The 22,483-nt window shown below is 40.7% G+C and overlaps 2 protein-coding genes across 2 annotated transcripts; both read left to right on the forward strand.

Annotated features, from left to right (window-relative positions):
- The first annotated feature begins 286 nt into the window (after positions 1-286).
- supv3l1 (SUV3-like helicase) lies at positions 287-7,534 on the forward strand. Its single transcript, XM_073465147.1, has 16 exons — positions 287-702; positions 907-984; positions 1,356-1,463; positions 1,550-1,664; positions 1,888-2,056; positions 2,353-2,464; positions 3,022-3,099; positions 3,387-3,478; positions 3,581-3,761; positions 4,115-4,208; positions 4,608-4,727; positions 4,815-4,914; positions 5,019-5,099; positions 5,292-5,468; positions 6,063-6,211; positions 6,364-7,534. The coding sequence occupies exons 1-16, from the start codon at positions 432-434 to the stop codon at positions 6,749-6,751; spliced, it is 2,313 nt and encodes a 770-aa protein (XP_073321248.1). The 5' UTR covers positions 287-431; the 3' UTR covers positions 6,752-7,534.
- Positions 7,535-8,480: 946 nt separating this feature from the next.
- LOC140994359 (hexokinase HKDC1-like) lies at positions 8,481-18,478 on the forward strand. The gene is made up of 21 exons (XM_073463940.1): positions 8,481-8,665; positions 10,147-10,309; positions 10,432-10,589; positions 10,712-10,834; positions 10,925-11,020; positions 11,150-11,249; positions 12,309-12,492; positions 12,608-12,763; positions 12,851-13,084; positions 13,462-13,603; positions 13,711-13,867; positions 13,989-14,128; positions 14,349-14,468; positions 14,619-14,714; positions 15,139-15,238; positions 15,515-15,627; positions 15,731-15,897; positions 16,021-16,176; positions 16,310-16,397; positions 16,962-17,107; positions 17,288-18,478. The coding sequence occupies exons 1-21, from the start codon at positions 8,603-8,605 to the stop codon at positions 17,418-17,420; spliced, it is 2,835 nt and encodes a 944-aa protein (XP_073320041.1). The 5' UTR covers positions 8,481-8,602; the 3' UTR covers positions 17,421-18,478.
- Positions 18,479-22,483: the final 4,005 nt, after the last annotated feature.

Below are 22,483 nucleotides of genomic sequence, written 5' to 3' on the forward strand. Positions count from 1 at the left end.
TTTTAGAGTCTGAGTTTCTCCTCTGTTTCATATACGATCTTCGGCTTCAGCTACAGAGTTGTCCTTCGCTTTGCCTGTTTATATTTTGCACTCTTTGCGACACAGTATCCTAACGACAATAAATTTTGGGTCATATTATTTTGTCAAACAAACGCTAGCTCGTTTACACTTGTAGCTCTCATTATTTTTTTGAATACAAGTCATTTTGTGCTTAAATACAAACAGGCAATTTTGTGGGCAGCTACATAGCGACTGGTCCTGTCCCACGTTGTGTCAGCAGGAAGAGAATCGTGTTGACCGTCCTCTGGTGATGTTAGTGGTGTGTAATCCACACATTTACACCTGCCGAACAACATGGAGCGACAGTAGCGTTAGTTTTGTGCTTACCCCGCAGAAGAAGCCAATAACTGGGATATAAACGACTCGCAGTGATGTCGCTAAACCGGTGTATGTATTTGTTTTCTCGGCTTCAACGCCACATTAGCCCTCGGGCTGCCAGGATCACCAGTAGCTGTCATGTGTCTTCTAGTGTTTTACATAAACAGCACCAGGCTGGTTCTGTGGTTTGTAGCAGAAATGTTTCATCAAACAGCTCTTCCCCAAAACCCCCGGACACCTCTCTGTTTGTCCCCGTCCCTCTGAAGACCGACTCCCCGGTGGATGGGAGTGTGGGGGCAGAGCTGACCCAGCCACTCGATAAAAGTGAGTAAAACCACCTGGGCTGGTCTCAATGATCAGTTGGGTTGTGAAAGTATACAGCACTTGAGAATAGAGATGAGAGTTGATTAAAGCCTATGGTTTTTTTTCCCTCAAGGCAATCTGAGATGTCAGATGTACAATATTTTGAGTTTAGCATTTTCTGTGTGTTTTCTCATTTCTATCTCTACTTTTTTATCTATAATTCAGGTCAGCTGCTGAAAATGCTGAACCGGTTTTATAAGAGGAAAGAGATGCAGAAGCTGGCAGCAGACCATGGCCTGGATGGTGAGAAATTAATTAGCATCATTTCACAGCTCTTCATACATGGTTTTTGTCATTGGCATCAGATTTAATGGCAGTATAAAAACATATAAATTCCCATTAAAGTTAAATATAATAAATAGATTATTATCTGTCCGTTATATATCGTGCATACCTGTGCATGATATATATCGGACAGATAACATCAGTCTGTTATCATCGACAAGATCATTATGCACTGAGGTCCTGCTGTGGCAGCTGGTCCTGAAAGATGCAGCTTCCTTTATCTTGTGAAATCCTTGATGCTGCAGTCAGACTGACGTCTCGTTCATAGCCAGCACACTTTCCATGATGAGCTTCATTGTAACCGTGTCTTTTTGCATGTGTGTGCGCAGCTCGTCTGTTCCACCAGGCCTTCATTAGCTTCAGGAAGTATGTTATGGAAATGACAGCACTCCCCGCTGATCTGCACATCATCCTCAGTGACATCTGCTTTGGAGCAGGTTTGTCAGTTTTTAATTAAACCTCAAGATGGAGTTGTGTCAAAAGAGTAAAACTTTAATTAACCTGAATGTCTGTTGTATTCCAGGTCATATAGATGACATCTACCCGTACTTCATGCGTCATGCCAGGCAAGTCTTTCCTATGCTAGACTGTATGGACGACCTGAGAAAGATCTCAGACCTCAGACTCCCTGCTAACTGGTACGTATTATATTATAGAGGATAACTCAGGAATGTCAGGCATGAGTACTGTATGTGCTGTTTATATATCTGATATCGCAGTGGGTGACACCTTTACTTCTACTGTAATGTTGTAGGTTTTCCTCTGTATGCATGTGTAAAAGTGTGCATATTATTACTTTGTGGTTACAGTATTTGTGTGTGTGTGTGTGTGTGTGTGTGTGTGTGTGTGTGTGTTCATTAGGTATCCCGAGGCTCGTGCCATCCAGAGGAAGGTGATTTTCCATGCTGGTCCCACTAACAGTGGTAAAACCTACCAAGCCATCCAGCGCTTCCTGGCTGCCAAGTCTGGAGTCTACTGCGGCCCCCTGAAGCTGCTGGCCCACGAGATCTTTGAGAAGACCAACACGGCCGTACGTCTCTGTCTTCTTGTGTCAACTGTCTTGTTTAAAGAGAAACTCCACTTATTTTACACTTCAGTCTTTTAACAGGTTTCTGCGTGTGGGAGGGCAATGATAAATTATTGGAGAACTCTTTCTTGATATTCTAGTTTCTTTCTTGTAGTAATGTCTTTATCCCATCACGTCCATCCTGTCTTTTTCGTTTCCCACCTCTGTGGTCTTTTCTAAGAAGCCCTCTTCTATCTCTTCCTCACCATACTGCAATGTTGACTAATATCCTGTGTGTATATTTGTGTGTGTATTCACAGGGTGTGAAATGTGACTTGGTTACCGGAGAGGAAAGGACATTCATGGACCCCGAGGGTCGACAAGCTGGTCATGTAGCCTGTACCATTGAGATGTGCAGCGTTAACACACCTTGTAAGTTAACATAACGCATACAAACATTTCTGCTTAGTAGCATAAATATAACAAGAAAACCCAACATCACTCTGTTGGACATCATGAAATTGTGTCAGTTGAACCAAAGAAGAATGATCGACTGCTGTCTCTTTTCAAACTGATCCCAAGAAAGATGAAGTCTTGTCCCTTTTGATCCTACAAAATCAGGTGAAATGAATCTTGACTTTTGAATACGGCAGGTGTTTGAGTTGTGATTCATTAAAATAAGAATGAATTTACTTAGTGACCTTGCTCATAAACTGATGCAATAATATCAATAAACTAGTTTGTTTTTCACAGTTCTGTTACTTCTTCGAAATGTTTCTCGTGCTCTGAAAAACTGATAATAAAAATAGAAATATCGGCACAATGTCAGAAATTCTAAACAAGCATTTCTCTTCCTTTCTGATATTTTTGATTGTTCAGTAGAACCAAAATGTTTCTCCTGTGAGATCATGTAGAAATGGAGGCACTCGTGGAAATTTTGTTTGTGTGTATTCATTAACGAGGCGATGGCGGGTCTGTTTGTTTTTTAGATGAGGTGGCTGTAATCGATGAAATTCAAATGATCAGAGATCTGTCCAGAGGCTGGGCCTGGACCAGAGCACTGCTGGGTTGGTAACACACACAGACAGTCAAACACACATACACAAGGCCTCTTGCACTGTTTTGTCTCTCTGTCTTACCCAGTTCATTAATTTGACCTCAGGCTAGACTATCAGCTTTCTGTAGTAACATTCATGGTAATCAAGTAATGATAATGTACATTTTCTGAATCTCTTGTTTTGTTTTAAGGCACCTAATAAGCACACATTTTGGCACGTTTTTCTTTGTACTTGTGATTGTGTCATTTATTTTGAATGATGATGTTTCAAACTTCAACACTTAACATTTCTTGTAGGACTCTGTGCAGAGGAGATCCATGTGTGTGGGGAACCTGCAGCCATCGACTTCATCAGAGAGCTGATGTACACCACTGGAGAGGAGGTGGAGGTGAGGCTGTAATACTGTATGTCAGACAGCAGTAGTTATTATATGTTTTTTTTTAAAATCACTGTCTTTGGGTAACCACTCTCTCCATCTCTCTCTCTGAAGGTCCACACCTACGAGCGTTTAACTCCTTTCACAATCTTGGATCATGCTGTGGAGTCATTAGACAACTTGAGACCAGGAGATTGTATTGTCTGCTTCAGCAAAAATGACATCTACTCCATCAGCAGACAGATTGAGGCCAGAGGACTAGAATGTGCTGTCATTTATGGGAGCTTACCTCCAGGTGAGTCTGTGTGTATGGAAAAGTCCCAGTATGTCAACTTGGTCCATCGAACCAATGAAGACTAAAGGCAAATATATTTTAAAAAAATAACGTTCCTACCCCTCTATGAATTTTTGTTTCCAGATTGTGTATTGAAGTAAGAGGTTGTCATATTCAAGCAAAATCTTCCAAATCAACAAGATAATCGTAGGCTCCATTCGTAAAAATGTTCATTTGCTCCAGCTGAAGCTTAACTTGTGTCCAAGAACATTACAGAAATCAAACAAAAGTCACATTTCAATTATTCGTACTTACTTTACCAACCGTTATTTCAGATTTTTGTCTGATTCCAGGCTTGATTGTGTGATTTACAGGCACCAAGCTGTCACAGGCCAAGAAGTTTAATGACCCCGATGACCCCTGCAAGATACTGGTGGCTACAGATGCTATTGGGATGGGCCTGAACCTGTAAATACCTTCTTACTGTGTGCTGTCTTAAATTCATTAATTTCAGTCAGGTCATTACATATGTATTACATACGTCCTCACTGAAAATATATTTTTTCCCCATAAAGAAGTATTTTATTATAATAAAACCTTCATTGTATTAGCCCCATTTCCATGGAGGTGTTACATTACCCTCCATATTGTACCTTGTCATGTTTATCTTTTTGCTGGCATGTTCAGCACACACCACTAGGGGTTGCAAAAAAATCAGAAATTATTACACATGGGGGCTTTTACAAGACTCTAATCTTCCAGCTGTAGCTTCAGAGAAAGTGTAATGTCACATTGTTATAAAGATTTAATCATTTCAGCTCAGATCTCTCCATTTACCTGCCTTTCTTACCCTCTCTCCCTGTCCAGGAGTATAAAACGTATCATCTTCAACAGTCTGATAAAGCCTACCATTAATGAGAAAGGGGAGAAGCAGATGGACACCATCAGCACATCACAAGCCCTGCAGATAGCTGGCCGGGCAGGGAGGTCAGTCTCATTTGTACTTATATTATCCCCATTCAGGAGCCGTTAAAGGTATAAGCAAGTCATTCTCTCCTCTGTCACCCCTCCCAGGTTCTCCTCCAAGTTTAAAGAGGGAGAAGTTACCACCATGCATAGAGATGATCTGCTTGTTCTGAAGGAAATACTTAGCCAATCCGTAGACCCGATAGAGGTGATCATTTAAACACAGACACACACTCAAACACACACTCGTAGGCTAACCCTGAAAACCCTCCAGCGTCACTGTGTATGTTCATCTCTCCTCTTCTGCCTCAGACTGCAGGTCTGCATCCTACAGCAGAGCAGATCGAGATGTTTGCTTATCATCTGCCTGATGCTACGCTGTCAAACCTTGTTGTGAGTACAGAGATCTATTCATTCTTTCTCCTGCCTCTATTCAGTCTGTAAGCAACAGTGTGTGAAATGTAATTTTTTCAACGCATGCACTCTTTAGAATCATCAGTTTGATTTATCACGTTCACGCTATAGCCTCATCCTCTTGTTCTTGACAAACTTTGTGACTTATCTCTCTCTGTCTCTCTCTCGCAGGACATATTTGTCAGCCTCTCTCAGGTGGACGGTGTATATTTTGTCTGCAACATTGACGACTTCAAGTTCCTGGCTGATATGATTCAGCACATCCCACTGAACCTGAGGTCACGCTACGTCTTCTGCACCGCTCCCATCAACAAGAAACAACCTTTTGTCTGCACCTCGTTCCTCAAGGTTAGTATAAGTAAAGCTGGGAGGCAGGCATGGGATGAATGAGGTAAAAGGAGGGAGACATTTGAGGAGGGAAGTAAAAATAATGAGTTATTGGTAACAGTAGTGACTAGATCAGCTAGATCACTCTGACATTAAAGTTTTTTCTGTTTATCAGAAAATGATTCATTGCTTCAGTGTTGTAAAAAGATAAATAACAGAGCGTGAATACTTTTTATTGGCGCCGTAGTGTTGCTTTCTCATTTTATGGTTATATCATACTCATAAAACAAGGTTAGCTCCAGAATTAAATGATTGTCAAGTAACCTTTGAAACACAGGGTCAAGTTGTATCTCATAGGATTGGTGTGTACAAAGGAAACGCTTTCTTTCTTGTGGGGTGGTCTGGAAGCATATGGTGTAAATGCACCGCCATTTTTTCACAAGTTTAATACAGTAATAATATAGTTATCATCATGGAAATAACATTAATACTATGATACTGCTCAAGACAATGCTTCAACATACTTTTTCCATTTGCTTACCTGGTAATCTTTGCATACTGTCCTGTACTTGGAGCTTTTATTTGCACTGTTTTGAATCTTGTTTTCTCTTCCAGTTTGCCCGTCAGTTCAGTCGAGACGAGCCTCTGACATTTGACTGGGTCTGTCGCCATATCAACTGGCCTCTGGCTCTACCCAAAAACATAAAAGACCTGGTTCACTTGGAAGCTGTCCACGATGTGTTAGATCTTTACCTTTGGTTAAGGTAACGTAATGTTTCTGCCTCTTTTACCTGACGTTTTGAGCAGTTGTTACTTGATGTAATCGTCTTTTGTTTGTATAAGTATAACGCTATATTCCAAATAGTCGTTGCCTGCCCACTAATGTTGCTGTTGATTTCTCTGTCTGTCTCTGCAGCTACCGTTTCATGGACATGTTTCCAGACACGGCCTTGGTTAGGAACATCCAACAGGAACTTGACGACACCATCCAAGAAGGTGTCCTGAATATCACCCGTCTCATCAGAGCCACTGACTCAGCCATCACTGACCCCCTGCAGACACAGGGCAGAACGCGCGGTAATGTTGGAACATTCGGCAGTAATAATGTGACCGGCAGCAAAGGTCAAAGGGGACAAGGAGGCTCAGGAGAGTTCATCAACAGCTCTCTGGCTAGTCGCCTGGTGAGAGACGGGCTCTTGACGCCTGATTTGCTCCGGCAGCTGCAGAGGGAGTGGTCTAAAGATACAGATACAGACGATCAAAATAACGACAACAAAGGGAGAAGGAGAAAGAAGAAGAAATGAAGAGGAAAATGATTTTGTGTTGATTCAATCTGTTCCCATTGAGATCAATAACCGATACAAACCTCAGATAACATCTAGTGGTTTAAAATTAGAAAAGGGATCTATGCACATTTCAAGCACTAAAAATAAAAACATCAAAATGGGTCTGCTAAAATCTCACATTGTGACGCATTGTTTTCTTCCAAACTTCAATTGTGTAAACTGTTAGTAGTGCTGCAAAATTATTCTAGTTAATGTACGTAAATATTCTTCCTGTGGACTACTGGCTGCTCTGTAGCCCTGCTGACAGATCCTGGGTACCTTTAGGACAGATTGTCCCATTTCAGTGTGAGCATAAAATGACTTCCAGTTACAATCACAGTGGAGAGTGAAAACTGTCTGGTTGTTTCATGTGAAGCTGCCCAACAACAAACTTTACTGACTGAAGGGACACATATTTCTGTCAAGTACAAACTGACAATGTTTCAGTGAAGAGTCACGCTGTTGTAAATGCTGTTTTAGAAGCATTGTGATCATGAAACACTGTGAAATGCTCTGTACATGTGTGTTTTGCAGGTCTGGAATCATTTTGCTTTCATTTTGCTCAGTATGGTCCAAAGCGAAAGAATAACATGTTTATACTTCTGCAGTTAAACTACTCTGAAATGAATTGTAGTTTTATTATTCCAACATTTTGAATGGATTGAAGCTCTGTTAGTGTCTATACACAGATATGCCATATTTTTTCTTATTTGTATATTTACTGTGATGACATGAGTCAATTAAAAATCTGCTATGTTTTAACTGTCTTGTTTTTATGTTTATTTTTTGTATCATGCAGCTCTCAGTTGAGAGTAACTACGTCATGCAAACACTTGATGAAAAACTAACTAATGACACTTAATGGTGGGTCACATTGTTGAATTTCAATTAGCATAATTTAATCAAAACTTTCAGAGATACAGCTTAAAGATTCATTGAGGCAACAAGTAGATTAAATTGTTAGATTAAACCTCCCAGAACATCACTGGTACCCATCTACAGAGCATCAGTGACATCGGTGAAATGAGTTGTCTGCACAAAGGATACTAAAAGCAGCCACTGTCTGTTCACCCTGCTGCAATCTGGCAAAAGATACAGAAGTATTCACAGTCATACCACCAGACTACAGAGCAGCTTCATCCCTGAGGCAGTGAGACTCCTTAACTCATCATCAGCGCTCCATTTTATAGAATAGATGTAGCACAAAGGTGTTTTTTTTAAACCAGTGACAAATGACAATAAATTTACCTTGTAACCTTGTAAACATTTAGTTTTTTGTCTTGGTTTTTACTTTAAGTAGCTTTACGTTTGTTAAAATCGTCTTCATCGGTTTGTTCCAAAGCCTCAGTGAGGAAGCTGTGTGATGTTCAATGGCTGCACCATTTAATCAGATGGAAATATTCCAGATGTGTTGTGCAACATTTTATTTACATTCCCACAAAATTCATCCAAAATTAGGTTTCTGCAGAACTTCAGTAGAGGCCGGGTGTAATACACCAGAGAGAAAGAATTAATGACAAATAAATGAACCTTCAACCTTTAAAAGAAGATGGGGTTGGGCAGTAAGATGGAAAGATTGGAGGAAATGATGGAAGAAAGGGGTTTGGCTTGTTGTTAATCATTGAGTTAGGGTGGAGGTTGGTCCCTGCTCAGTGGACTCTGAGGACAGGAGGGAAGAAACAGACTTAATGTATCTTGACATGTGTACACTCCGAATGTGTCTCTCATCAACATTTAATTGGAGATTGTGCTGTTGTATGCTGCACTGACAGAGAAGGTTATTAACAAACCAAGTGGAAGTTTTAATGTTGGTGTGTGTTGCGCATCAAGATGTTTGCCGTTCATCTCGTTTCATTCTACTTCTCCAAACTCCAGGAGGACCCCACCAAGAAGGTAAGAGCTGCGCCACGGTGTTAAGTGTTACACACAACTTTAACTTTACCTTTGTTCCAGTCGCAGTTACTCCCAGCATTAAAGATACCAAAAATGTGACTGTGGTGATAAATGAATGAATGAATAAATGAATGAAAAATATACTTTTCCAAATGAGGAAGTAATAAAGTAAACATTGCCGCTTTTTAGAGCAATAAGTGAGAGATACACACTTTACTTTAAAAAAAAAATAAATAAAATTATGCCAAAAAATGAGGCCATGAATACATGTGTTTATTAAAGTAGTTTCTGGAGCATCCAATGTTTATGTTAGATGTTGCACAGGCATTTATGTGATGTCATATTGCAAATTACTGATTTATTATTATTGACTGATTATATTATATAAACAACCTGATTTAATTTATCCAGTGCAATTTATACTTCCATAAGAAAAACAAACAGTAACAAATGAGTGAATTGATAGAGTGATCCAAGTAGTGCTTGGATCAAAAAAAGTATTTAAAAAAAGACAAACCCTGACTTGACCTCCTGAGGTTTCGCCGACACAACTGTCTTTATCCAAGAGATAACACAGGAGCCAGTGCTGTACTCAGATGGTCAAGGTGCTGTGATCGTAAGTTACTGTGTCACCATTTGTCTGAGCAATGATTAACAACACTCCTCCTCTCTTAGTGCTGATGGGATCAACACACTGTCCCAGGGCACAAACTGTTGACACTCCCATAAGAAACACTATATGCACTCACACTCAAACACAAATACAGTCTGACACCCAGCCAACCAGAGGGACCTTGTCCCCTGATCATGTTACCACAGGGATGATTCAATATACAGGGTGGGACTGAGCATGGGAAGGCTTTTTGATACGTTCTCACCCTGTTACTAATTAATAAAGAGGATCAGCAGGCTTTTCTGCTGTTAAATTCCTTGTTTGCATCTCTTTCCTTCAAACCTCATAGTTTGAGTCTTATAATCAAACTACTCTCCCATGATTGAGGTACTGTTACTTTCTTTATAGTCAGAGCTTAATGTGAGTTTAGGACAATTGAAATGTTTGACACACATAAACCTTCAGGAAAATACCATTATCATTATGTAATCTATGATCAAATATTATTACTGATGATAGTATTATATAATGTGGAGCTTATACAGAAAATCCCCAAAAATGAACGGATGAAGGTGTCCAAAAATGTTCTATACATTTATTACTTTGTCTGAAGAAGACAGTCCTTAGGATGAGGAGGATGGAGGGAAGGGTCTTGAGGAAAAATAAGAAGAGGAGACAAAGAGATGTATAACTCCTCTTCTGTACACAGTACCTGTCTCTCTCTTATCACTGTCTGTCTCTCTGTGTCTCTCATTAAAGTCCAGTCAGTGGGAAGATAAATCAGTACGGCTCATCAATCTTTGCCTCTGTGTTTGCTTTCCATTTTCCGTCTCTCCACTCTTTTTATTTTTTTTATTGTTTTTTTCAGGTGGACAGGTTTCTGTACGCCATGCGTCTCCATGACGACCAGCTGAAAGACATCTCGGCTCGTTTCCAGGCTGAGATGAAGAAGGGCCTTTCATCAGAGAGTAACGCTGCAGCAGCGGTGAAGATGCTGCCCACACAAGTCCGCTCCACTCCTGAAGGAACAGGTTACTCACATTAATGGTTTTCTAACTTTTTTAGGATTCTTCTGAAGAAATATATAACACACATATGTATTTATAGATACAGTGCAAAACAGATGATATATTTATCTCTCTCTCCTGCACAGAGAAAGGACAGTTCCTGGCGTTGGATCTTGGAGGCTCCAAGTTTAAGGTGCTCCAAGTTAAAGTGAGAGAGGGCATGGGGATTAGGAAGGGAGGAGTAGAGATGGAGGAGAAGATCTACCCGATACCAAAGGAGGTACTCAGTGGGAGAGGAGCAGAGGTAAGGAGGAGAGGGAGAGAGGGGGAGGCACAGGAGACATGGGCAGGAGAATCAGCAGAGGAGGTGGAATAGTAAAGGGTTACCATCTTTTTCTTTATGGTCTTTCCCTCTTCTCTCTGCAGCTATTTGACCATGTGTCGGAGTCTCTGAAGGACTTCCTGCATGAGAAGAACATCAGTCTGGAGAAGAAACATCCTTTGGCCTTCACTTTCTCTTTTGCCTGTGAACAGTCCAAACTGGATCAGGTAATGACACTCTACACACTCTGAATGACCTGCACCTGCAGTATATGTCACTCTGTGCACCTTCTTGTTCTTTTCTCTCGTTCTCTTTAGGGATTATTGTTAAACTGGAGTAAAAACTACCGGGTTCGAGGCCTTCAGGGTAAAGATGTGGTCCAGACCCTTAGAGAGGCTATTGACAGGACTGGGGTAAGACTCCAGAATTGACTTCATTATAAGCTAACTTTACTTGTTTCACACAGAAACTATTTTTCATCCATCAGACAGGTTGGTGAAGGAGTTACTTTAACCTTACAACCTCATTATGTAACTCTGCAGGGTATGAATGTAGAGGTGTTAGCCATGGTCAACGACACTGTAGCAACCATGATGACCTGCGGGTTTGATGACCAGTACTGTGACGTAGGACTCATCATTGGTGAGTAGATCACCAGATTCATACAATTCACTGTGGCTGTTTGAGGCTAATCTACTTTGCAGCTAATACTGTGTTTGATAACGACAGGGAAACATCGATTGTGATGTTTTATGTTTATGTTTGTATCAGTTTTGTCTTGCACAACAATGCTCTCTGAACATGTACTTCAGAGTAGGATGACAACAAAGGAGCACCTGACAAGACAGTGCAATCCAATAATAGACTCAGGAATGACAAGTCTAAATTGAGTCTTTCCATCAACATCATGAAAGTTTGAATTTATTTGTAGTGTGAAGTTCACATATTTGGGAGTAATATGATGAAATAATTAAGTATTAAAAGGTTGTTGCATACCTTTAGTTGAGCTACTGCGCCCTCTAGTGGTGCGCTGTCTTAATGCGTGTGTGTGAGGAAGTGTTTGTGTGTTGTGTGCATTGTTTTGTTCTGTGTTTGAACCATCTTGACTAGATGTTTTTCAGTGGAGACAACATATTCACAAACAGTTTACAGATAGGACTGGGATTAGTGTTCAGAGCTAGTTTAGTAGGACTCCATTTTAAAGTTAGTTTTTTATTATTCATAGGCAGAAACTGGATGTAACCAATGCAACTTGCTTTGAAAATCCCATATTAGCTCATTTCCAGGTTCATACAATTGTTTACATGCTTTAATGTTCATAAAACACACGATTTTTTTCTCATACTGTCCATCACTGCAGCACCTCTATCACCCTCTGAGTGCTCTGGTCTGCTGTGATTGGTCAGCTCTCACAGGCCTGAGCAGGCATTGGCGATTGTGCTTCCTCATCAGCTCTGCCGGTGTTTTTGTAATCACGGCTGTGCTGGGGGCGTGGCTAAGGGTGGTGACATCACAATTTCTGAATATGGGCTGTGTGCATTTCTCTGTGAAATGATTGTTTTGATACTTTCACAGCACTAAACACACCTTAATCTGATTTATGATTTTAAAAAAAGACATGAAAATCTTACTTTCAACAATATGGCACCTTTAACAGTATAGACATATAAACATGGGCGTCCTGTATGTGTTTGTGTTTAGGTACTGGCACCAATGCATGCTACATGGAGGGGCTGCGTAACGTTGACCTGGTGGAGGGAGACGAGGGCAGGATGTGTATAAACACTGAGTGGGGGGGCTTTGGAGACGACGGGGCTCTGAATGATTACATCACAGAGTTTGATAGAGATGTGGATGCAGCCTCCAACAACCCTGGAAAGCAAATGTGAGAAAAGCAAATTTTCTCATGATTTGACATATATGGCACCACATGTATGACACAACATGTCAACTTTAACCCCCTCTGTTTCTGTGTTTCCACATTTGTTTCCTACTTGTAGCTTTGAGAAGATGATCAGTGGAATGTATCTGGGTGAGTTAGTGAGGCTGGTTGTATTAAAGATGGCTAAACGTGGAAAGCTGTTTGATGGACGCGTGTCGGACGCCCTGAGGACTACAGGGAAGATTACCACTGCACATGTAGCAGCCATGGAGCAGTAAGTTACCTGTCTGCCTGTCTGTGTGTCTGTCTGTCTGTGTCACACTCCCTCTGTGTAACAACAAGTGATGTCTGTTGTTTTCAGGTACAAAACTGGTCTCAAGAACACCAGAGAAATTCTCACAGAGCTTGACTTGGACCCGTCACCCGACGACTGTGTTGCCGTTCAACATGTCAGCACCATAGTGTCCTTCAGGTCCTCAAATCTGGTGGCTGCAGGACTGGCGGCCATCTTGAGTCGAATTAAGCAAAATCGTAATTTGAGGACGTTGAGGATCACCGTGGGCGTGGATGGAACTTTGTACAAGACGCACCCACAGTAGGTTGTTATGGAAATATTCACCAAAAATCATATTGATATACCAACTGTGCACTCCTATTTCATGGTAGACATTTTGACATGTCAAAGTAGAAAAAGCACAGGTGGAAATAACGCAGTTAATGGTGGCTGAATTCCATTTAGCTGCTTCAGTTTCAGCGTCCTGATATTGTGTATTATGTCTATAATAATCTATGATAAAACAGCTTAATGCAAAATACAGGGACATATTTGGAGATAAAGTGTCACATTGTTATGACGAGTTAAAAGACATTTATAGGTATATAGATTGAAATATAATTATGGATTCTTATTTTTGTAAAACAACACTGTGCCAGACTTCTAGAGGGTAAATCTTACACTCCTTCCATTTTCAGGTATCCTAAACGTCTCCATAAAGTCGTGCGCCGGTTGCTTCCTGAGTGCCATGTCAGATTTGTCCTGTCAGACAGCGGCAGCAGCAAAGGAGCTGCTTTGGTGACAGCAGTCGCCCAACGACTGGCATCACTAAGACGACAGGTTAGGATGCTGTGTGTGTGTTTCTGTGCTGTGTGTAGTATGTTTCATCACAACATATTTTCCTTATTAATGTTGTCATATCTGACATTATCTTACTTGTATTCCAGGTGGATGAGACGCTGTGTCCCTTCAATCTGAGTCAAGAGCAGCTGCAGCTGGTCAAGGCCAGGATGAGAGCGGGGCTGGAAGCAGGGCTGAAGACTAAAGGCCCCTCTGCCATCAAGATGCTGCCGTCTTTTGTGTACCGTACACCTGATGGCACAGGTCAGAAGCTAAAATGAAACACACAATGAACAAATGAATTGTCAGAAATTCTTCCAGCTGCAACCAGAGAGGTAACCTCTTTGTTATCCTTGTCATCTTTGTCTTTTTTGTGTTTTTCCAGAGCATGGAAAGTACCTTGCCTTGGATCTGGGAGGAACAAACTTCAGAGCTATGATGGTGAACTTTAAAAAACAGAACGCACGACTTTACCATAAGATCTACACAATACCTCTGGAGATAATGCAGGGAACTGGAGAAGAGGTAGGACATTTTGTTGGATAGTTAGTACTAAGTGATACAGATGAAAATACTAGCAGTGGAAAGCAGACCTCATGAAACTGGGACTTGGTGTTAAATATTCATGAAAAGTATTTTAATAACTGGGCAAAGAAGCACAGTAGATCCAATGTTGTCATCAACAACCTCCTTGACAATTTTTTATTAAAAGCTTTTATGTCTCCGTCTTTCTGTCTGTCTCTAGTTGTTTGATCATATAGCGCAGTGTGTTAGTGACTTCCTGGACTACATGGGGATGAAGAACGCTCATCTTCCTGCAGGCTTCACCTTCTCTTTCCCCTGCGAGCAGACCGCTATTGACACAGTGAGTGTGGACGTCAAAGTCTTGTGGGGTTTGAATCACAGAATACAGTTTCATAGGACTGGCAACCAATGATCAATCGATGAACAAATATATAACCTTTAAAGGGGATTTGTCAATTTTGTAACCATTTCAACCTTTATTGTTCTGTAGGGCACATTGGTGAGCTGGACCAAAGGCTACAAGGCCACAGACTGTGAGGGACACGATGTTGTTAGCATGCTGCGGGAGGCCATCAAGAGACGCAACGTGAGTCAAAAGTTTCATAAAGATGACCTAGGATTTTTTAGATGAAGTGAAGAATAATGCTGCAGTCTGTCCTATTTGTAAGTAATGTTCATGTACAAGTAGGAACAATGAGCCTGTAAGATGCAAAAATCTGTTTCACCACAACTTTAATGACAAATGATTGGACATCACTTTGACCAAAGTCCAGACTCTGTCACCATAATCATATATACTGTAGAGGACATTACATTACAGTACATTTCCTTGGATGATGAGTCGTGTACTAAAAACTACTCCCTAAAGAACGCAACTATAACATAACAGAAGTTAAAAACATGTCCATGTGTGTACCTTTGAGGACATATCCTGCAATAACAGCACTATATAGTAGCACCAGTAAATAGAGTGTATGCATGTATGTGTGTGTGTGTGTTTGTACCTGTAGGAGTTTGACTTGGACATAGCGGCAGTAGTCAATGACACAGTTGGGACCATGATGAGCTGTGCCTATGAAGATCCTCAGTGTGAAATTGGACTGATTGCTGGTATGTGACCTACAATTTTTACAAAGTGACAATATTTTGGCTTGTTGCTCGGTTGTGTGTTTTTTTTAGGCTGCAGGTCTTTGCATTGTTAAGACTGGAATTATGCAGAAATAGAAAAAACAGTCATGAATCAGAGTTCAAGTACTTTTTATGTATGTTGTGGGCGTAACTGTTGAACACAAACTTGTTGCTAAGCACACTGGATTTTGTCTCTGAACACAAGACTCTGAGTTTGACAACTCCCACTGAAATCAACCTTGTGACTCTGCTTCACAGGAACTGGCACTAATGTTTGTTACATGGAGGACCTGAAGAACATTGAGAAGACTAAAGAAACGATTGGAAAGCCTGAAAAAGAAGAGGGGACACTTGAAAGAGATGAGGATAAGGTAGAAGAAGTCTCACAAAATGCTCCTAGTGTTTACTTTTGTCAGTGAGTGGGTTTTATTTTGATAATAACTCATGTTTTTACATTTTTTTCTACTTTTCTAGCAGGATGATAGGACTAAAGGAGAGAAAAAGGAGGGCGATGCTGACTTATCAAAGATGTGTATAAACACAGAGTGGGGAGGTCTGGGTGATGATGGCTCTCTGGATGACATCATCACACCGTATGACATTGAGGTGAACCAAAACTCGATCAATCCCGGAAAACAAAGGTTAGAAACACACATACTCTCATGTATTTAGGCAACATATTAACTTGTATACTTTTATACAAATGTATGGGACTGCTCACACACTGTTAGAGGATTTAAGAAATGATATGTGTCTTTGTGCAGGTTTGAAAAGCTGACCAGTGGGATGTACTTAGGAGAAATTGTCCGTCAGGTGTTGTTGGATTTGACCAGAGGAGGTTTGCTGTTCAGAGGCCACGTCACTGAAACGTTAAAAACACCTGGAATATTCGAAACCAAATACCTGTCACAAATAGAGAGGTAGGAGAAACTGCGTGTGTTTGTATGTGAGACTGTGTGTCTCCTTTAGATAAATGATTCCTCCGCTGTGGATGACAGTAAATGTTTGGCTGTCTTTTCCTGTAATGTGTCCAACTGTGTTCTCTCCCCCTAGTGACCGGCTGGCCCTGCTGCAGGTCAGATCTATTCTCCAACAGCTGGGGCTGGACAGCACCTGTGATGACAGCATCATTGTCAAAGAGGTAGAGGACAGAAAATGATGACATGGGACATTTTTTTTATATTTTGTATCTGTATATTTTGTAGTCTTTTTCACAGAAGATATTTTAGCCAGGAAAACTACAGGGGCAACTGATTACATTAGTCTCCACTCAAGTTTCCTCATTAATCCATACTAATGAGCCAGGCCCTTGACATATCACACCTGAATGCAATGTTATTAATTACTCCCATGCTTCTCCTGTGGCGTTATCAAGCTGAATTAGTAAATTACAGTAGTATTTAGATGATAATGTGACTCAAACTCAAAACTTTTGAACCTCAAAAAGCATAATTCTGCAACACTTTGACCTATTTCTAGTCTCATATTCTTCTAAAAATGCCAGGGAGGGGTTAAAAGTTGAAATTTTGAAACGCTACAATGAACAGAAGATCTTGTTCTCTGTCGCAACCTCACTTTGGGATTCAATAAGGGTTTTTTTGTATTGGTTGAATTGGTGATATGATATTCTCTGGCTCAGCAAACTGTGGCACCAACAGTTTGTTAAGTGTTGCAATAATGATAATGGTTTTCATTGTTTTTGCAGGTATGTGGGGCAGTGTCGCGTCGTGCGGCTCAGCTGTGTGGGGCAGGAATGGCGGCCGTGGTCGATAAGATCAGAGAGAACCGAGGACTGGACCATCTGAACATCACTGTAGGGGTGGACGGGGCACTCTACAAACTGCATCCACAGTGAGTCATTTTTTATTTAGTCATAGTGAAACCACTTTAAAAGGATTCAGCTCAGTTAAATGTTTTGTTGTTGGTGGCTTGATTCAAGAGTTACTTTTACTATTCGACCCTTTAATTTGCTTCTTCACATTACTTTATAAAAACTAATTAGTTTTTTCTTCTTTTCCTGCTTCTGTCTAGTTTCTCTCGAGTGCTCAAAGAGACTGCCAGAGTTATGGCTCCTCAGTGTAACGTGACCTTCCTGCCATCGGAGGAAGGCAGTGGGAAGGGTGCTGCCCTCATCTCAGCTGGAGCCAGACAGAGGCATGACTGAACAAGATGATTTACCATTGTTCATTTTCACTTTCCTCATAATTTGGGATACCCAGTTCCCTCAGCACTGTTGTTCTTGTCGCTGCAAGTGTCAATCTCTTTTGGTCAGGGAGAGCTGCAGACCACCGTGCGTCACCTAAGACACAAGTGTAGTCAACGACAGCTCCGCCACCTGACAACAAGGAGCTTCACCTAAATGGGATACCAAATACAGATTTACAGTTTATACAGTTTTTACTGCATGATTCCCAGCAGGCTTCCCACCCACGAACGCAGCCATTTGTGTGACTGCTACAAGGGATTCAATTCTGGTTTCCAATAACATTTGTAGAACTGGATTCGAATTAATGGAAGGCTTGTCAACCCTCTTCTCTTCTGAGAAAAAAATGTCTTTCTTGTTTGTCCTGTGAAAAGCCTTTCTTTTATTATTGGCTCTGTATTTAGAGATGACTTTCAAAATTTAAAAATAAATGCCCAGCAAAAAGATTTTTATATCAAATCTCTTAAATCATATCTTTAAATCAAAGCCTTTTCAATAATTACTGACTCTGTCGTAAGAAAAGTGTTACACCCACAGCTGCACCAGTGTTACACTCTCTGCTTTTGATATCAGTGCTGAGTTGTTGCTTTTGGGGGGAAAAAAGGACACTGCAAACTGCACAAGGTCAGCACTTCATGTGAAACCGAGCAAGAAGGCTGCTCGAACTGTTCAATCCAGGTCAGATGTCGGAAAGTGATTATATTGTACATGATGATGATGATAAGAACTGAACAGTCCCTTCTGCTCAAACTTTGCCTCCTCTGTGATCCCATTCGCTGACTGTTTTGTTTTAATTAGGTTTAATATGTTTTTGTTTATGTTTTGACAATATTTACTAAATTGTCCAGATAGCTGCGATGGATGTAAATATCTAGGTAGTCTAATTATTAAAGGTAAAAGTTGCACATGCACATTCTTACTGTGTTTGTAATTTGGTTGATAAGTTCTTCAGTTCTTTGAATAGGTAATGTCAATTTCTTTAGAAAATATCGTGTATGGTGAATAAACGAGAACAAAGAGAAGAAGGTGTGTGTGTGTATGTGTGTGTGGTGTGTGTGTGTGGTAGTCGTCAGCAGTACTTCAGTATTGATGAAGGGCAGGAGGAGGACTGGAATGCCGCTGACCACATTTCCCAACAATAACAACAACCGGCGCTCTGTTCTGTCATTCTGGACTGACTTACTGTCCTCGTGATGGCCTGTCTGTCTGTCTGTCTGTCTGTACATCTGTGCCATTTTGGTCATCCTGTCTGTCTGTCTTCTTTATCTGTCTTGCTGGATCCTTGCCCGTTCGCCTGTGTCTTTATCTGTCTGTCTGCACAGAACGTACTGAAATGACAGAACACAGGCAGAAACATGGACCATAAAGTTTTATATTAACATTCGATGCAACAAGAACATGTGTTTTAGTGTTGAATGTCTTTTTAACTCTCATGCTTAGACTGTTTATATCTCTTTTTAAGCAAAAAATTACAATTAATGTGTGTTTACAAGTTGCGTTATAATCTCCAACTACTGACATGACTATGCTGCACAGGGAATGAGCAGTGCAATGATCAGTGTGCTTATGCTAATCAGGTTGTGACAGATTAGACGATGCATTGATGAAGATGAAGGCAGGCTGTGCGAGGAACACAGAAAATAATGCACAGCGAAAAAACCAAGGCATCAAGGAAGAAAGAGTGACGGAAGGAAACAAATTAGAAAGGATTAAAGAAAGGAAGGAAGGAAATGTAACGAGGAAGACAAGACTGTGTGCTAACAGGACTGAAACAGTAGCTAATCTGTCAGGGATTAACATGTTAGAATGCTACCAGCTGAGGGCTACGTCACACACACACACACACACACACACACACACACACACACACACACACACACGCCCACAGAGTATGGTAATTCCACACTGTCCTAGTAGTGACCTAGTAGTAGTTAAATCACACACACACACACACACACACAGCTGGGCTGCTGAATCTGCAGCACAGTCAAGTGACCGAAACAGAGGCTGGCCTGCCTTCTTTCCCTCTCACGTTCTGTCACTCTTGTCCTCCGTTTCCTTTAATGTCTCTTTCTATCTCCTTCCTTCCAACATCTACCTCTCCCTCTCTGTTGTGCACTTTAAACACCTTTACTGTTCATCCCCCTTTTTTTTTAGCTTTCAGTTCAGTTTAGTCTAGTTCGTATAACCTCAAATGATCTTTCAGAGTCTTCCTGAATGGACATTCCTCAGGGAGCAAGGTGTGTGAGTCTTATTATACACTCACTTTCTTTTTGTGTGTGTGTGTGTTGTGTGTGTGTGTGTGTGTGTGAGTCTTTGTCTCCCCTGTAAACCAACAATAAGAGCTTTGACACACACACATGCACACACAAACACATAAATGGTCACCAGTAGATGGGCAGAGTTGAGACGCTGGTTCCTCAGGACCTACAAAGGCTCGAGCTCAGGCCCTTTTGTGGTAGGATTGTGTAGGAGAGTTTTCAAAGAGCACAAGCTTTTATATTTATTCATTTTTTTTACAATGAATAGAAGTTTGAAGCCTGGATGTGAACCTCTATATGGAGTGGACAGTGGAAAAATGAGACGCCACAGTGTCTCAAAACATCGCTGTGAAGACAACTGTAGGATGCCGGCTCCACTTGATCACGGGAAAACTCTGTCAATGCAGGTAATTTAATTATCCAGATTGAATAATAATCTGGGGGAGCTAACACTGCTGGGATTATCTGTAATAGTGCAACTGCTGGTTCAATGGTGAAGATGTGGCATAAGCTAGTTGTGATACTGATACAGAGCACGTGTGTAGGCAACTTGAACTATAAAGTTTAAAAATGTCATGCTGTTGAGATCCATTGTACTTGTTTACAGCTAGTTGTGTGTAGCCTACTCTGTTGTGCCAGCAGCCTGCAGCAGGAGCAGGGTGACTAATGATAGCTTGTATATATTGATTTGTGGTATCAATTTAGCTGCCAGCCAGCAGCTAACAATGTGGTCACTTTCCTATGATCTTTACAATGGGAGACATGCTAACAGGTGGCTAATTGTTATAGCCCTATAATTTAGACGGACTAAAGAGCTGCTGGTCAAGTCAGATTGACATGACCTGTGCTGGATATAGTTATCTTGATGGTACAGTAAAGCAATATACACGTTCCTTAGACAAACACCAGAACTTAGTGATAAAATTAAAACTTTAATGAAGGGACTGTAGCAAAAATGTTCCAATAACAGGATTGAAAGTAGACTTCTTGGACTTCAGTGAACTAATTCGTCCTTTCAAAGGAGTAATTTGTAAGATGCGGCCAGAACTTTACTTGAAATCATTTTAAAAATGAATTAACATTTTTAAGTGACTGTAAAGAACTGTATTGACACTATGTCAAAGACATCCACAGACTTATGTTAGCAGGCTAACCAGCTAGCCCTGGCCTGTCCTGTCCAATACCACTTTGTACCTCAGGAGGCGACAGTCGCCTGTAGTTTCAGTTGGGAGTGTACAAGCCACTGCTTGATTATTAAGTTTCACTAGCCCTTAGCATTTAGTGTACAACATGTCAAGAAAGTCAATATTCTTGCACCAATTTTCCTTATCAAGCAGAAAAACAACTGCACACCTTCTTCTCTTTTACCTTTTTAGCTAATAGAGCCACTTAGCTGCACGGCTAACTGAGCTAACTAGCTGGGTGATGAACTGAAGAGATGTGATGTTTTTCTAATTTACTGTGGATAAGTGAGCAATTATAGATGACATGATCTTTTTTATTTGTTTATTTTCAGTAAGGATACAATTTCATAAAGGAAACTCTGTTAACGCTCTTAAACATCAGCCTCAATAGACCCACTGTCAATGCACACAAAACAGTTTGTGTTTTGTTGTTCAGCAGAACAAATCTCACTGCTGCTCGCTGCACACATGATCACAACATGTCCGGGCAGGCTGGCAGGGACGATGTCGAATGGCACCCTCAGGAAGGAAGAAATCACAAGCAGAAGAGGCAGATGGGTGCAATGATACAGTTACAGATACAGTGAAAAATCTGAACTCCATTAATTAATTAAAACATCACAGATGGTGTTGGTTGGGTTTAGTTTTGTCTTTGCTACTCACTTTGCCGCACTGCTGCCTTTTAGATAAGGTATTAAGGTGGAATTAACCTCCCGGGCCACATATTGAGTGTATGAAGGATTACAGCCTCTCTGTGACTGTGGTTGTTCTCTGGAGAGGCCAGAGAACACACAGCTGCTGTTGTTGTGATGATGATGTCACGTCTGACTGAAAGGACAGAGGGATAGTGGCCATCTGATGGATTGACTCTCAGGGTGGAGGAGAAAGTGAGTGAGTGAGTGAGTGAGTGAGTGAGTGGTTTTCTTTCCAACTGAATTACATAAAGGCAGGTGGAGTGGAAGAGGTAAAGAGACAGACGAAGTGCAGTCGGAGCATCTGTGCACTCATCTCTGTTGCAAACATCTAAGCTCTCAGTCACACAGACCCACACAGAGTCTCGCCCGCAGGTCATATATTTTTAATTAGCACACCTGAGGTCCTCAAAGACAGAAGCCTTTTGAGGGTGCAACACACCCTTAAATATTACAAAGCATTATGAGTATTATTCACTCCTAATTGTTTATATTTTCCATGATTGTAGATGTTTACCTGTCAAAACACAAGTGTACACCCATAAAGACATAAACGTGTTCTATAAATGACATCAGGTACAAAACTGTGATAAATAACTGAATCATCCATTGCCAACCGACAAGGGCAGTAAAAAAATAATATATGTTTGATTGTCTGACCAACAGTCCAAAATCCAAATATACTGAACTGGTGGACCCTTCCAGGTGAGTCACCTAAAACATCATATAAGTGAAACGCATATGCTAAAAAAAATCAGCCCCATACTTTTAACTTTTATTCACGTGTATATATATTTATATATATATATATATATATATATATATATATATATATATATATATATATATATATATATATATATATATATATACGTATATATATACGT

This window comes from Pagrus major, chromosome 4 (genome assembly GCF_040436345.1).
Source record: "Pagrus major chromosome 4, Pma_NU_1.0".
Classification (NCBI taxonomy): Eukaryota; Metazoa; Chordata; class Actinopteri; order Spariformes; family Sparidae; genus Pagrus; species Pagrus major.

Bases quoted from the DNA above. Each gene is read 5' to 3' on its own strand.
- supv3l1 (XM_073465147.1), top strand. From the start codon at position 432: ATGTCGCTAAACCGGTGTATGTATTTGTTTTCTCGGCTTCAACGCCAC. The intron at 3,479-3,580 runs GTGAGGCTGTAA...CTCTCTCTGAAG, and splicing joins CCACTGGAGAGGAGGTGGAG to GTCCACACCTACGAGCGTTT. The intron at 5,100-5,291 runs GTGAGTACAGAG...TCTCTCTCGCAG, and splicing joins CTACGCTGTCAAACCTTGTT to GACATATTTGTCAGCCTCTC.
- LOC140994359 (XM_073463940.1), top strand. From the start codon at position 8,603: ATGTTTGCCGTTCATCTCGTTTCATTCTACTTCTCCAAACTCCAGGAG. The intron at 8,666-10,146 runs GTAAGAGCTGCG...TGTTTTTTTCAG, and splicing joins AGGAGGACCCCACCAAGAAG to GTGGACAGGTTTCTGTACGC. The intron at 14,469-14,618 runs GTGAGTGTGGAC...ATTGTTCTGTAG, and splicing joins AGCAGACCGCTATTGACACA to GGCACATTGGTGAGCTGGAC.